Source organism: Populus trichocarpa, chromosome 9, assembly GCF_000002775.5.
Source record: "Populus trichocarpa isolate Nisqually-1 chromosome 9, P.trichocarpa_v4.1, whole genome shotgun sequence".
NCBI lineage: Eukaryota > Viridiplantae > Streptophyta > Magnoliopsida > Malpighiales > Salicaceae > Populus > Populus trichocarpa.
This window is the reverse complement of record NC_037293.2, coordinates 2,702,967-2,718,844: the sequence shown is the minus strand read 5'-3', so window position 1 is coordinate 2,718,844 and position 15,878 is coordinate 2,702,967. Positions and strand designations below refer to the sequence as shown.

Sequence of the window (15,878 nt, the reverse complement as noted above, 5' to 3'; positions counted from 1 at the left end):
ACAAGTTTTTTTAATTTAAGAATTTATTTTCAATTTGTTTTCACAAAAACAACAACAATAATAATCCACATCCTCAATAAATCCATTTTAAACTCAACATTTTCTAATTACTCTAAAAACAAAATAAATAAAAATATAGACCCAGCCAATTTTTCCTAACATGATTAAAAAACAAGATCTTCATTATAACTCTTATGACTTTTTTTTTATGATCACAATATAACCAACTAAACAATCTCTCTCCTTAATTTTTATTTTTTTTTATATCTCTCCTCTCTCTCTCTCTCTCTCTCAACATCAATCAATTGAAAGATCAAAAAAATAAAATTTTAGACTGAAATATAAGAAGATAAAACAAAAACCAATTAAATAAAAAAACCAAAAGGACCCAAGTGAAGTTTCCCAAACAGAAATGAAAAAGAAGTATGTTAAATTTTTATTAAATTTAATCTTTGTTCATTAATTATTATTTTTTCAACTACAACTTAAAATTCTATTTTGCAACATAAATTTTTAATTTATCATTGAAATATTCAACAATAATTTATCATTGAAATATTCATCAACACGTCACATACATATAAAAGCACGCAAAACCAAAAGGAATCTCAAAACATAAAACCATGCTAATACAACTTAAAATAATGAAATTGCAAAGAAATAAAATTGGATGACCACATGTTTTTTAAAAAAATAAAAAACAGTACAGTGAAATCCACAAAGTAGCTGAGTGGGGGTGTAAACAGTGAGCTGCACTGCTCATAATATTCAATTCTTTTAGTGGTTTGTATGCTAATAGTAATAATAATATAATACATATATGGAAAATACTTCGACAGGAAAACGGAAGGAAAATTTCATTAAGAGAAAGAATTCATAATAACTTGTGCTTTTGTCCAATCTATGGAACACTTTACACGATTCCTTTTTTGCTCTCTGCTTGCATAACTAAAGCGTTGCTCTTCAAACATTGGAGACCTGGGAAAGAATCCTACATCTACGACAAGGGGCAACTGCTCTGGAAATCATATATCTCAAGAATAAATACTGCACATTGACATAAATTAAAAACAACAAACAAACATGATTACAACAGTCATCAAACAAACCTGCTTATCTTATTACCCTGACAAGCCAAGCCAAGCCAACCTCCTCGACTTTGCAATGTCAAAACCAACCTGGGATAATATGGCAGGCATGCAGGCAATTTGCTTGCATCTTCTGCAACGTGGACCTATACATACAAAGTGACACCGCAGCAGGAAAGGAGAATATCCTCAATGAGTCAAATCTTCCATGGTATCTCTACAGATCAAACAGCCTGTGCAACAGACTTTGTGGTGTTTGAATCTCCTTTCCCGTTTAACTTGGATCTATCTCTGATGGGCTTCTGAGAGCTAGGTGTCCCTCTAGCAGCATTTCTGCTATTCCTAGCTGCCTGAGTGCCCGCACCTCCCCCTGCTTCAACTAAATTAAGTCATAAATGATGAGAATAAAACTGATGGTGCTTATCGTAAACACCCTATAAACCCCGCAGGACTGGACCAGTATCATAGTCATGCTCACACAGAGTAAGCATCCATCATTGAGTGTACCCTAAGTGATTTTGGCCATAACTCATAAGAAAGGAGAAGCTGAAGAAGATATGATTATCTACCTCAATACATGTGAGAACAGCCACCTATATTATGCATGTTTGGTCAAAAACATTGATTGATCTGAAAATGATGAGCTCCTACAGGTATCTATTGCCTGGTTTAATGTTTATTGACTATTGAGCCGGGAAAAAAGGTAATTTAATGGGCATGTCAAAAACAAAGTGCACCATGGCCCTTTTAGATGTACAACAGCTGATTCAGAATTCATAGTGAAGTGATCATTTCTGTGACAAGCAGTGTGGCAATCCTTGCATACTTTTGAACCTACGTGTGCTGTCGTGCAAATGTGTGGGCATGAAGGAGAAAAATGAGAGAGAAAACTGACCACTGTTAGGCAGAGACAATCTCTTCTTTGCCTGTTTATCTAGTTGGGTGGTTCTCTCCTTTGGGTTGCTGTGAGATCTTGTAGCCATAGCAGGTTTTGAAATGGCTTCTTCAACCAGGTCTTCAAGAACTGGCTTTGGCTTTGGTTTAGAAAAAAGTGTGTTGGGTGCTTCTAACATGCCTGCTGACTTACTAGGTGAGGAACTGCCACCATCAGAATGAGATGGACCTTTTTTCTGACTTGAAATGGTTGACTGAAGATCTGAGGCAATAGCTTTCTTGGCAGTTGTTTTTAACTGGGATTTGCTGCCATTCCTGACCTCAGCAGCTGTTTCATCCTCACGAATCATCACTCCATCTCTAAGATTTATGTCAAGAAAGCGGTTCTCCCATGGGCGAACAGCCATCCATCTCTCCAACCAGTTCCAGCCCCAACTGCTTTTATCTGGTTCAAAACCAGATGGAACAGCCTGGTGTCTTGACCCAGCCTGCCACTGTGCAAACAGAAGATCTTATGTATTAGTCAGCAGCAGTAAGAAATACGTTTTAAGGGTTTCTACGGAGATATATATCTTCACTGTTCAAATAAGGAACTTCTTAGCAGCACAACTCTAGACAAATGAAGTTAGAAAGTATCTGCCTCTTTTTCTCTTTTCTCTGGTAGAGAGAAGAAAATTTATGGTTGCAACTAATTTTCCACAATGCCATGTGTTGGCTCAGAAGCCTCACATTCTACCTAGGTCATAGTAGAATTTTACCTCACAGCACTAATCACTGAAAGAAATTGGATACACGTAAACCATCAATCACACACACAGCGAGAAGTGTACCAGTAATCAATGGAGAAATATTTGGAAGTGTACAAGTTAAACTCACAAAGCTTTTGCTGAAATGGAGGTTACAATATCCATGCAGAGGGAAAAGGCAAAAACAAAATACCAGGTATTCACCTTTTTTGTTCTAGTAATGAATACAATGCCATTGAGCTAATACTATCCCATTGTCCCCAAAAACAGGTTTTAATGAGAGATTTTACATCATACTCTAGCTCAAAAACCCTAGGTGACATTAATGATCACTCAAAGGCAAGGCACATTTTTTTCCATCTGCAATCCAATTTCCAGAACGTAGGCTTATATAAATGCAAATTACAATCAAATTCATAAAAAAAGCAAAGAAGTAAAGCAATGGAGCTATCGCATTTTTACCTGATGGGCCAGAGCATATGCAATAGCTCTCTCACGCTTAGCTGCAGCCTCCTGCCGCTTCAGCAACTTGGCTTGAATTTGTTCAACAGATCCCACACTATCACACCATCCTTCCTGTGTAAAAGTGAAATTGATATAAGGCACTTGGCAAGCCTAACAAAATTAAAGCTGCTAGAGAAAACAAACATGAGCAATTAATCAATGAGGTATCTTTTAAACACTGTCTTGTAATGGTAAAATAAAACATTTGTAGTTTATAACTTTTTTTTCCATATGACTTTATTATCCTGCACTTGTATATCTCACTTAACCCATTCTGTTACTACAGAAGAACAGACACCAATGAAATCCTATTTAACTTTTTTCACAGAGGCAGAAAGTTAAGGTAGAAAAAACAATTATTAGGCAAACACAATTGGAAATTCTATCCAAATATTGGATATTTGGCCACCACTGAAGACCATTTTGCATGTCCCATTTTTTGACGTATACAAATCAAATTTATATATTATTATAGTTAAAAATATTCAGTTCTGCATTTCAACCAATGCTAGTCATAGTTGTCGAACCGAGAAAACATCAACAGGATATTAAGAGTTGGGACAAGAAGATGCTTAATCCTTACAGAAGCTGACGGAAATAGAACAAGTTTAGAGGAAACAATGAACATTTATCATTAAAAATTAAAAATACTAAAACTCTCCAACTCATTATACCACATCTTTTTGTCTGCCATAGTGGTTGACTAACATTTCACACAAAGACGTAATGTTGTAGCTGCACAGGGCAAGAAAAGCATCATAACCATTTTTCCCCATAGAACTACAGCATCAAACTCCAAAAACCAGAAAAATGACAAAACCTAAGCCAGGAGCAAATAAATAGTCATGATGCAGAAGCAAAGCAATCCTTTGATTCCCACGAATTACATACAATTTGGCAAAATCATAAAAGAGAAAAGAGAAGGAGAAAGGAAGTTGAGATATTTAAATTTATTAATAAGTTTCACCCTATTTGAGATGATTCATCTCATGATAAAATAATCACTCTTCAAAGGCTAAGGCCAAATTGACACAAACCGTACTATTTCAGCTAGAGCTCCAATGCCATTTACCTAGCAAATCTTTATTGAAAAGACATTAGAACAAAATTCTGATAGGTTACAAAGGACTACGTGTCATCATTCAAGTTAAACAAATTGCAAGGCTCAAAAGTCTATGGTGAAAAAAAATAAACAATAGATCAGTCTGGTTGTCTAAATCTATCAAATGTGGCTGCATGTGCTACCATTCCAGCTTTTTGCCATTTATGTCATGAAAAACATTTCATATATAGACTAAGAAGCAAAATATATAATCTGATGCGTTAATAATAGAACAACTAATGTAAGAACATTGACATCAGGGGAAAAAAAGAGCAACAAAAGAAGAAACTTGCACATTTAACACAAAGAACAACTAAGGTCAAGTTTTTCCACAAGAATAAGATTTACCAGGCATGCACATATATAGACTAAGTACATTGCACAATAGTGGAAACATATTTCTATATCTGATCAGAAAAACTCATTGTTTCTTACCTCTATTTCTCGAACCCGGGCCTCATTAGCTAGTTGTTGCTGAAGTTTCTGTTGAGCTGTTTGACTTTCCAATGCTAAGCGAACACGCCTTGCACGAACTCGAGCCTGAACTCTCACCAAAGCTTGCATGCAGCGAAGAGTTATTGCAGCTTGTTTTCTCACAGCATGGCCCCGAACAAGAGCTTGCAGTCTCACTAATCCTTTCAAAGCTCGCAGAGCTCTTCTTGCCTTGTGTGTTTCCAAAACCATTCAAATTGTTATCAGAATTGTTAGCTGAAACTTGAATGCAGTTGAAATAATTTAGAAAAATAAAAAATAAAAGGTTGGTGAATCAGAATAAATGAAGGCACACAATATGCAGCAGCAACGTCATTTTCACAAATACCTCCAAGAAGGTAAACTGGATTACTTTGGTCCTTAAAATAGCTCTCTAAGGGAAATTACTCTTCCCTTCATTATGGTGATCTTCCCACAGAGATCTATAGAAATATTTTCAACCAAATTACCATCTTTGAACAAGTAGGAAGAAAATATGAAGAAAACACCCCACCCCCAACCCATTGGCTGAAATTGGAAACTCATCTTACCATCTTCACCCCTAGACAACTAAAAATTTTCACTAAATTGGGTATTAAGAGATGAGTTTCCACATCAAGTCCCGTGCCAAAAAGAAAATGGAATCCTCTCTACCCACTTCAGAAACAACAACGGTACCGTGCCAAACCAAACCCACCTGACACATTTCTGAAGGTTTATTAAGCATCCCCTTTCTCACTTAGAAACCCACCCCATACTTGACCACTATTATCAATGCCAAAACAAAGTTCTCCTGTATGATTCCTAGAGCTACTAACCTGAGAGAGCTTTAGTGGAACATGTGAGAATTCCAAAGCCCCAACTCCCTAAATGTGGAGGATATTTCCCTGGATGATATTTAAAATTTTGTCTATGTTTCCCATAAGCACCTCCTTTGAATCTTTTCAGGCCTAGTTGCAATTGAAGGGGGATGGAGGCTAAAGATATCAAAGAAAGAGGGAGACTGGAAAAGATAATCTAATAAAGTGGTCCTCTCATCCTTAGGAAGATGGTCTCCAATAGGAGGTAAACTGTGAACCTCCTTTTAGTTTTCTCAACAATATTCCCATGCCCTTGTATCCTTAAAATTAGCACTCAAAGGGAGACCCAAGTTATGGACAGATTTCCTATCTCACATAACAAAATGATAGACAAGAAATTAAAATACGTCCCCTACCCAATATCCATGGCATAACCACACTCCTTATACTCAGTATGAATGCATTCTTGATTGAATCAGACAATGCTGGTATAAAGCTTGCTTATACCACTATTTTCAATGTAAGCATGGAGGATTATCATGTGTTGGCTAAATAGAGTGCATCAATCACATAATAGAGATGTCAGGCTTCCTTCTTCACCATGCATGGTCAATTGAACTTGCATTCTTTTTTTTTTTTCCCCCGACAATTTTAACAATAAGGAATTTAAAACAGCATTTCATAGTACAAAGATAAAACAGACGCAACCAAACTGCACAAACATTTAAAATCCTACTTCGTGTGATACTGAAATGACATAGACAAGTCATACCAGAAACCCGCGGAAAGCTGTTTGAATGCGAGTGGCAGCCAATTCTTCTCTCATAACTTGTTGATTATGAGCTAAATCCTGAACTTGAAGCGAATCAAAAGGAGATTCAGAAGTATCTGGGATGGAACGAATGTTGGCGTCACCATCATTATGATTATGATTATGATTATGATTATGATTATGAAACTCCTCTTGAATTTTATCAGCATCAAACTCAACCGAATGCTTTCTCCTATGTCGAGACTTGCTAGCAGTCGCCCCCTGCTATGATCGAAGAACAACAGCGTATAGAAGCCATCAAAATCAAAACTTGATACAGAAAAACAGCATAATAATAAAAATAAATAAATAAACTCACATTTTCCTCTTTGTCCAAAGACTGTGACTTTTCAGACTTCTTTAGACCAACCAAAGCTTTAAACCATTTCCCTGAGACACCCATATGGTGCCACTTCCTGTCACACGCACAAGATAAGTAAAAAAAATTAATAAATTTAAATTCTTCTTATTTACTATCAAAAAAATAAAAATAAATTGTCAAGACTGTGAATAAGAAAACAGGTAAAATCGCCACACAAAAAAGAAAAAGAAACCCTAGATAATTCCAGTTATGAAGAAACGAGCTTTCTTTGTGAATTTGAACCAAATCAACCCAATTAAAGCTCAAAAGCAGCTAAAATCCATGAAACAAATGCAGATCCCCCACAGATCACGAAGCAGCAAATGCAGAATTCACCATACGATCATAAGAAGATACCTTTTTGACCGTTCGATCTTATCAATCCCAGCCCGCAAGTCAAAACTCGCTCGCTCGCTCGCTGACTGAGAATTTGGATTCGCTAAGGAAAAATGAAATTCTCTCTAATAATTGTGATTCAAAAAGACTACAAAACAAAACAAAAATTCTCTCTCTCTAGATTTTGTTATTTTTAATTCAAATTTTCAATGGGTACAAAAAGAAGGCATGGAATGAGAAAGACAGTGAGGAGCGAGGACCACTGCAGGCTAAATTACGCCGGGGTGGATTATTATTGAATAAACTTCATTTTTACTGGGTAAATTTTACTTTTACCCCTACAGATTCATTGATGTTTCACTTCAGGTCTTATATTTGGAACTTCCCAATATTGCTCTTGTGTTTTCCAGAAGAGTTCCCGTATTTTATTTTATTTTATTTTTTAATTTCTTCGTATTTCGGATTATCTTGTGCGTCCGAGTGATTTTAAAGGTATAATCTCTATACATCAACCTGATGTATTTTAATAAATTAAATAAATTTTTCAAAGTATTGTTCTCAAAGTTTAAACCTTGAAAATCAAACTTCACTTTAATATAAGAAAATGATTCTACTCTTTTTACTATAAATAAATAACTATAAAATCACGTTTTATTTTTTCTCTCTCTTTTTTCTTTCAAATCATTAATGTTATAGCACTAAAAAAAACTTAAAACCTTGGAAAATTAAAAATAAAATAACCAAGTATATAAAGTAAGATATTTAATAGTTAACGCTGGATATTGGAATTATCTTCGAGCCTGTTTAGGAGTGTGGTTGCTGTTACTTTTCAACGTATTTTTCATGTCGAAATGCATCAAAATGATATTTTTTTTATTTTTTTAAAAATTATTTTTAATATCAGCAAATCAAAACGATTCAAAACACATAAAAAAATTTAACAAAAAAATTAATTTTTTTTACACCATCGCGTTCCCAAACGGTGAAATAACAAACTAGAAAGGTGATGTGTGAAAAGTTTAAACCATATAGATAGAATTAGAATGCCGATGAATTTATAGGGGGTAAGAATGATGTTGGAAAATTTTAAACCGTTGCTTTCATTTTAAACAGTGAACGATGCCGTTTCTTAGTGCGTGGAGTCATTTTCAGGCTTGCGAGACAATCACGGGGATTCTGTCGTTTCAGACACTCACCGAATCAGGCACAGCCAGAGCCAGGCCAATTCGATATGGCCCCCAGTGGCGAAAGTTAGAAACAATCGGGTTTGCTTGAGATTAAAATATATCTTGTAATGAATAAAATAATTAAAGTTAATTAATTGCCTTAGTTAAATATAGTAATGCATAGGCAACAAATGCATAAAAGTCTTATGGTAGGAAAACTATGTAATTGTTCGAGGTGGGCTTGATTAATCTTTCTCTTAATATTAAAAAATATTCAAGTCTTACCAATATATATTTTAATAGAAAAAAATAAAATTATATAAAATTGACTTGATGGAACCTAGTTTACATGGTAGGTCCAAAAACACTCCAGATGATTGAGAAAAATATAGTTTAACTAAAAAAATCAAGACGACAACTTTTTTTAAGTATTGAAACGACAACATATTAGATTGACTAGAATCAACTCAGGTTAATCTGTTAAATCTGTTATCTAGATCTTGAGAACCTAATAACCTTATAGAAAGCAAATTAAATTCTCAATCAACCCAATGTTGAAGAATGAAATTGAAAATTAAATTCAACTAAAAAAATAAGTCAAGTCGACCCAGGTTATCCTTCCAAACTTGAGTTATGAGACCGGAATAACCCCATAAAAAGCACATAGAAACAAATTATGAAGCTTAATTCACAATCAACCCAATTTTGAAGGATGATATTAAAAACAAATAAAAAAAAGAACACAAAAAACCACTCAAGTCAACAAAACAAACTCGTGACTCAGGTCATGAGACCAGAAAAACCTTATAAAACACATACTAAAATAAATTATGAACCCTAATTTTCAGTCAACATAATATTGAAGGATGAGATTGGGAAAAAAACAACTAAAAAAAAGAGAAAAAAAATATCAAGTCAACCGGCTTAACCTGCGAGTGGTTATATGAGTCAATTCGGATTAACCTATCAAAAAGAAGATCAGGATAACTCCATATAAAGCAAATCAAAATAAATTATTAAGTCTAATACCTATTAAATCTAATGTTGAAGAATGAAATTGAAAAAAAAATAGTTGAAAACTAAAAAAAATTAGTTCTCATAATTTTTTTTATTTTTGAAGATTAAATGTACAATGCCTTGATATTTCACTGTTCACTGCTACAATGAAATGCCAGAGGGTTTAGTATATTATAATAAATTAGTGAAGAAAGGAATAATAATAATAATAATAATAATAATAAGATAAAAGGTATGATGGTTGAGCTATTTGTTGGACTATATTAATGTTCAATGGATGGAATAAACTTTCTTAAATTATATTAACAAAAAGGAATAAAGGAAAAGGAAGGGTAAGCCTAATCGAGGCCATACTGGCCCAACAGAGCTTGAAAGGGGGAAAAAGGAGAGGAAGAGGAAGAGAAAGGAGGAAAATGAAGCTCTGACCCAACCGAGCTCGAAGAAATAAATAAAGGAGAAGGAGAAGAAGAAATAAAGGAAGAGAAGGGGAGAAGGAAAATAAAATTGGCCCAACCAAGCTCATAAAATAAAACCCAATCGAGCCCACTATCTTGGCCCAACTTAACCTATAAGGAAAGAGATAAGAGAAGAAAGAAGGTTGGTTGGCACACAGGGAAGGGAGAAGAAATAATGGTGTAAAAATTGATGTGAGAAGAGAGAAAAAAAGATAACAAAATGGGTCGTTGAAGTATCATTGGAGCTCCAAATCGTACACGTGCCACCTCTAAATAAATCTCTCATTGAGATGAATCGAAGAAGGTCATCATCGAAGCCTGAAAAACTCCACATGCGCCACCTCTATGTGGTGAATTGGTTCACTCGTGGCACGTGTAACACACATGCCAACTCTTTTTTTTTCTTTTTTTTTCCTTGATTCTTTAATAACTCTTCAATTCATTCTTTATTCAAGCCCAACTAAGCCCAAAAAGATAGAGGAGAAAATAAAGAAAGGAAAAAAAGAGAAAAATGGCTCAATTAGGCCTATACAAAACCCAATTAAACCTGGCAAGAATAAGAAGAAGAAAAGGGAAAAGAAAGGAAAAATGGTATTGCGTACATGCTCGTACCATCATAATCACCTACCATTTTACGCAACACCCACCCAATTATTTATTTTACATGTTAGCTAAACGATAAAGATAATTATTCTCCGTGATTACCTCGTATGATATGTCTACAACTCTACTCTTTACCAAGCAATTCCATATGACCTAAGGTGTATATATACCTTAGGTTTTTAGGTAACAACACACATGGCTATGATACAATACCACACACCACAATTGCAATATACATGTTGCTTTAACCCTGCAACAAACATAGTTGGGGCAATTAATACCTTAAAGATAGTGATTTTCACGCCTTAAAGCCTTCTTGCTACACCTACTACCCTAACAAATTTAAGGTATTAATTTGCAATGGAGTCTAAAACTATGGTGAATCAAGAGTTTATGAAGAAGGATTGTTTTGATGGAACAAATTTTATTCGTTAGAAAGATAAGATAATGTTCTTATTAACTGTTTTAAAGATCTCATACATCCTTGATTCGAATCTACCTGAAATTCTTGCATCTACACCTGAAGATAATGATTGGTTGAAGGCAAAGCATAAGAAAACAAGATGAAGATGAATTGTTGTGTAGAGGCCACATCCTTAATAATATGTCAGATCGTCTGTATGATCTTTTTACATCCATAAAGTCTCCAAAAGAAATTTGAAAGTCACTAGAGTGCAAATACAACACGGAAAAACAAGGTGTGAACAAATTTCTTAATATGAGATATTTTGAATTTTCATTGATTGATAATGTTTCTATTACGGATCAAGTTCATAAGTTACAAGTCATGATTTCTAAACTTAAAGACTTGAAAGTGGAAGTTCCTGAAGCATTACAAGTAGGAGGAATAATTGCAAAACTTCTTCCTAGTCGGAATGATTACAAGAAAAAGCTATTGTATACTACAGAAGAATTTTCTCTTGAATAGATTTAAAAAAACTTACGAATTGAAGAGGAAACCATAATTCATGTAAAGAAATTCACCACTAAATCTGCAACAAAAGTGAATTATATTAAATGTTCAAAAAAAGAATGATGGAAAGAAGAATAAATTTTCTGTAGCAACAAAGAGCTTTAAAAATCTAGGAAACCAAAGCAATTCAAAGAAAGAAAAAAACCTGTTACAATTGTGGGCAATAAAAAGCACTACGAGTGCATGTTTTGAAAGAAACAAAAGCAAAAAGATTCTAGTAATGTCTAGAATTCAAAAAATGGAAATATAGTTGAACATGAAACCAAGTTGGTTGCAATGGTTTCAAAGCTGCATATTGAAATGATTACTGAACTTTATATGACTATAAGTATCATGACTAATGATTGGTGGTATGATTTAGGTGCAACCTTCCATGTATGCAACCAGTGGCGAAGCCAACGTTTTTTAGATGAGGGGGCAAATTACTAACAAATATTATATAACTTTTTAATATGACTTTTCTTTGAACTTGATTGAGTTACATGACTTGAAGCTTTAAATGACTCTTCATTCTTAATGGATTTACGCTTAAAATACTTGTCTAGTGACATGCTAATTTAATTGATGAACCTGCTGATTTTTTTTATTATCATTAATGTCTACATAATAATTAACACAACTACACAATAATTCGTTGTTAAATAAAAGTTAGTTGAGTTATACAATAATTCTAAATCTTCCATACGAAATTCATAGCAAAATACACATCAATTCATCAAAACTCATTTCAATTCATATCTATATGCATATAATAAGTATGTTGATTAAATTATACTTAATCATTTCTAGACATTTAAATTATTTCTAAACACACACACAAAAATTATATGAACTCACTAAGTCAAATATGTGAAACAAGTTTTAATACTATACTCTAGTTTCAAATAAGAGAAAATACCGAGATAGAAAAAGTGTAGCTTATGAGATTTAAACTCATGCCCTCTCCTAACTCCAAGCATCTCATTAATAATTAATTACAAACAAATTTGTGATATAAAATGACAATCAATATATGTACATTGTAAATTAAGAGACCTCAATTAAATAATTAATCCATGATTATAGTGAATTAAGAGACCTCGGTTAAATAATTTCAATAATCTACTCTATCAGTACAAAAGATGTCAAGAATAGTGGTTTTGCATGAACATTAATTTATTCATTTATAATAAGAAAAGAAACATTTAATGGATTAAATTAGTAAATTCAAATATTTATTTTGAACATATTTGAACACATTCATATCGAAACCCCTAAATTATCATAAATCCTAATATTTTTAATAACTAATTATAAAAGAATAAAACTAAAATTAGATAATAAAATAAATAGAAAAGATGAAAGAAATTTACCTAAAACATAAAATAAAGCAAAAGAAATTACTTGCTTATCTGGATTTGAAGAGAAATTTATATAAGAAAAAGAGGCAGGCAACTGAGGCTCAAAAGAAAATGTGGCTCTCTATTTATAAGAAACAATTTGGGTAAATGAGCTGGATATATATATATATAGTAAAAACTTTTCACTTTTCTTTCCATGTATTAAACCCTCACCAAAACTATTATATTAATATCCTATATAGATTTACACTCCTCTTGAATAGTAAGTGATTATAAAATCTATATCCCACCGAAGACGTTTTAATTTGTATCCAAAATATTTTTAATATCTTAAGATTTTCCTATAAGTGGATATTTAAAAAATAATATAAGTGTTGGATATCGTGTGATTGAAGTTTGCTTGGAATCTTCACATAAACCTCTTTTTATTGTTATAGTAAAATTCTCGATGTAAAATCAAATCAATTCTAAAATGATATAGTAAAATTCTAAAAAAAAATTAAGGGGGCATTTGCCTCCATTTGTCCTCACGTGGCTCCGTTACTGTATGCAACAATAAAAACCATTTTACAGATTATAATGTTGCAAAAGATGGACAAAAAATTCTAATAGGAAATTATAGGGCTACAAAGGTGATGGAAAAATAAAGTGTTGAACTAAATTTCACTTCTGGAAAGAAATTGTTATTGGTCAATAACTTACATGTACCAAATATAAGAAAAAAATCTTGTATATGTAAATTTGTTTTATAAAAAGGGTTTTAAGGTTGTTTTAGAGTATCATAAGATCATTCTGTCAAAAAATAGACTATTTGTGAGGAAGGGCTACTCATGTGATTGAATGTTCAAACTTAGTATTAATAATAAAGTTGATGTTTATGTTTATATGGTTAAGTTATATTTATCTTTATGTCATGATTGTTTGGCACATATTAGTTTTAGATCTTTAAAATATATAGCTAAGCATAATTTAATTCCTTATAAAATTAAAGATAAATGAACATATGAAATCTGCATTCAAGAAAAGATGACTACAAAGGCTTTTCCTAAAGTTGAAAGAAATACAAATTTATTAAAACTTGTATATTCTGATATATGTGAATTGAATGACATTATAATTAGAAAAGAAAATAAATATTTTATAACTTTTATTGATGGCTATTCAAAGTATACTTATATTTATTTAATGAAACATAAAGATCAAGCTTTTTAAATGTTCAAGAATTATAAATTAGAAGTTGAAAACTAAAATAGGAATAAATTTCTAAGGAGTAATAGAGGTGAAGAGTATTTTTCCATGGAGTTTTCTTCATTTTGTGAAGAAAATGGAATTATACATCAAACTAGTGCTCCATATACACACCCCAACAAAATGGTTTAGCAAAAAGAAAGAAAGAATAGAACACTTGTTGATACGCTTAACTGTATGTTAGTTAATTCCAAGTTGCCTACTAGTTTGTATGGGAAAGCTTTCTCAGTGCTTATCATATACATAATAGAATTCCTTTTAGAAATTTAAAAGTTTCTCCATATAGATTATGGAAGAAAAGAAAACCAAGCTTAAATTATATTAGAGTTTGGGGTTGTCTTGTCTTTTATAGAGTTCTAGATCCTAAAAGGATGAAATTGAGACTTAGAGCTTTAAAAGGCAATTTTGTTGGCTATGCTAAAAATTCAAAGGCATATAGAATATTGGATTTAAGTTCTTATGTGATTATGAAATCCATAGATGTTAAGTTTATTAAAAATAAATTTTAAAATGATTCCAATTCAATTAGTGAACTAATTAATAATTCTGAAATTAAAATAGAGTCAACAAAAAATACAGATTTTGATCCAAGTTCTAGAAATAAAAGAATTCAATTTGATCATCCCATTGAACTTAGGAGAAGCCAGAGCCAGTGTGCTAGAAAAGAAAAGAATTTACATTCAGATTATATATCTTCACAATCTATTGTTTTCTTAGTTGAAGGCAACAGAACTGATGTGCTTAATAAGATACCAATCTTATTAATAGTAGAAGATGGCCCTAAAACATACAAAGAGACAATGATATCTTGAGATTGCCTTTTGGAAAGAGGTAGTTAATGATGAGATATATTCATTATTATATAATAATATTTGGACTATTGTTGATTTCCCTCTATGTTCCAAGACAATTGGTTTTCAAAAGAAAATATAATAGTGATGGATCAATTCAAACTTTTAAAGCAAGATTAATAGTCAAAAACTTTAGACAAAAAAAAGCAATAAACTATTTTGATACTTATGCTTCAATGGATCGTATAACATCTATAAGAGTTCTTTTAGCTTTGTCATCAATCTATAATTTGCATGGACATCAAATAAATGTTAAGACAACTTTCCTTAATGATTAATTAGATGATGTGGTCTCTATGGAACAATAAGAGGGTTTTATTCTACCAGGAAATCAGCATAAAGCCTGCAAATTGATTAAATCTCTATATGGATTGAAACAAACACCTACATAATGGCATGAGAAATTTAATTCTATAATTTTAGAATATGTTTTTAAACATAATAGTGCTGATGAATGTATTTATTCTAAATTTACAAGTGATTTTGGTGTGATAATATGTCTTTATATGGATGACATGCTCATTATTAGTACTAACATGAATGATGTTAATGATACGAAGAAATATCTAACATCAAATTTCAGAATGAAGGACTTAAATGAGGTAGATACAATTTTAGGTATTAAAGTTTAAAAAAAAACATAGTGAGAGGTTTTGCACTTTGTCAATCTCATTATATTAAGAAAATCTTAAATAAATTTAATCATTTGAATATCAAATAAGCAAATACTTTGTTTGATGTTTCCTTTAAGTTGACAGAAAATACAGATAGATTGATTGCTCAAATTGAATGTGCTAGTGAAATTGGTAACTTAATGTATGTCATGCATTGTACTAGACTAAATATTGCTTTCACGGTATGCAAATTTTCCAAATACACAAGTAATCCTAGTATGGATTATTGGAAAACAATTATAAAAGTACTTGGTTACTTGAAAAAGACTACGCATTTTGAGTTATATTATAATAATTTTCCAATTGTACTTGAAGGTTATACCGATGCTAGTCAGATAACTAGTGCAGGTGATAATAAGTCAACCTTTAGATGAGTATTTATTTTAGGAGGTGAAGTTGTTTCTTGGGCTTGAGAGAAATAAACATATATAACTCGTT

General features: G+C 32.2%; 1 protein-coding gene across 4 annotated transcripts; it reads right to left on the bottom strand.

Annotated features, from left to right (window-relative positions):
- Positions 1-831: 831 nt before the first annotated feature.
- LOC7489330 (protein IQ-DOMAIN 5) lies at positions 832-7,374 on the bottom strand. Of its 4 annotated transcripts, none has more exons than XM_024608934.2 (7): positions 7,135-7,374; positions 6,736-6,832; positions 6,378-6,641; positions 4,770-4,997; positions 3,191-3,304; positions 1,984-2,476; positions 832-1,467 (listed from the first exon to the last, which is right to left on the bottom strand). In XM_024608934.2, exons 2-7 carry the CDS (start codon positions 6,817-6,819, stop codon positions 1,313-1,315), a joined length of 1,338 nt encoding a protein of 445 aa, XP_024464702.1. In that variant the 5' UTR covers positions 6,820-6,832; positions 7,135-7,374; the 3' UTR covers positions 832-1,312. The 4 variants fall into 4 exon arrangements, with proteins under 4 accessions (XP_024464702.1, XP_024464703.1, XP_024464704.1 ...); XM_024608935.2 differs by having other exon boundaries at positions 6,378-6,638; XM_024608936.2 differs by having other exon boundaries at positions 832-1,458; positions 7,135-7,371.
- Between the last annotated feature and the right edge of the window lie 8,504 nt (positions 7,375-15,878).

Coding starts and splice junctions, on each gene's coding strand:
- LOC7489330 (XM_024608934.2), bottom strand. CDS start 6,819: ATGGGTGTCTCAGGGAAATGGTTTAAAGCTTTGGTTGGTCTAAAGAAG. Junction 3,305..4,769: donor CCCGGGTTCGAGAAATAGAG/GTAAGAAACAAT, acceptor ACTTTTACACAG/GAAGGATGGTGTGATAGTGT. Junction 1,468..1,983: donor ATTGTCTCTGCCTAACAGTG/GTCAGTTTTCTC, acceptor GACTTAATTTAG/TTGAAGCAGGGGGAGGTGCG.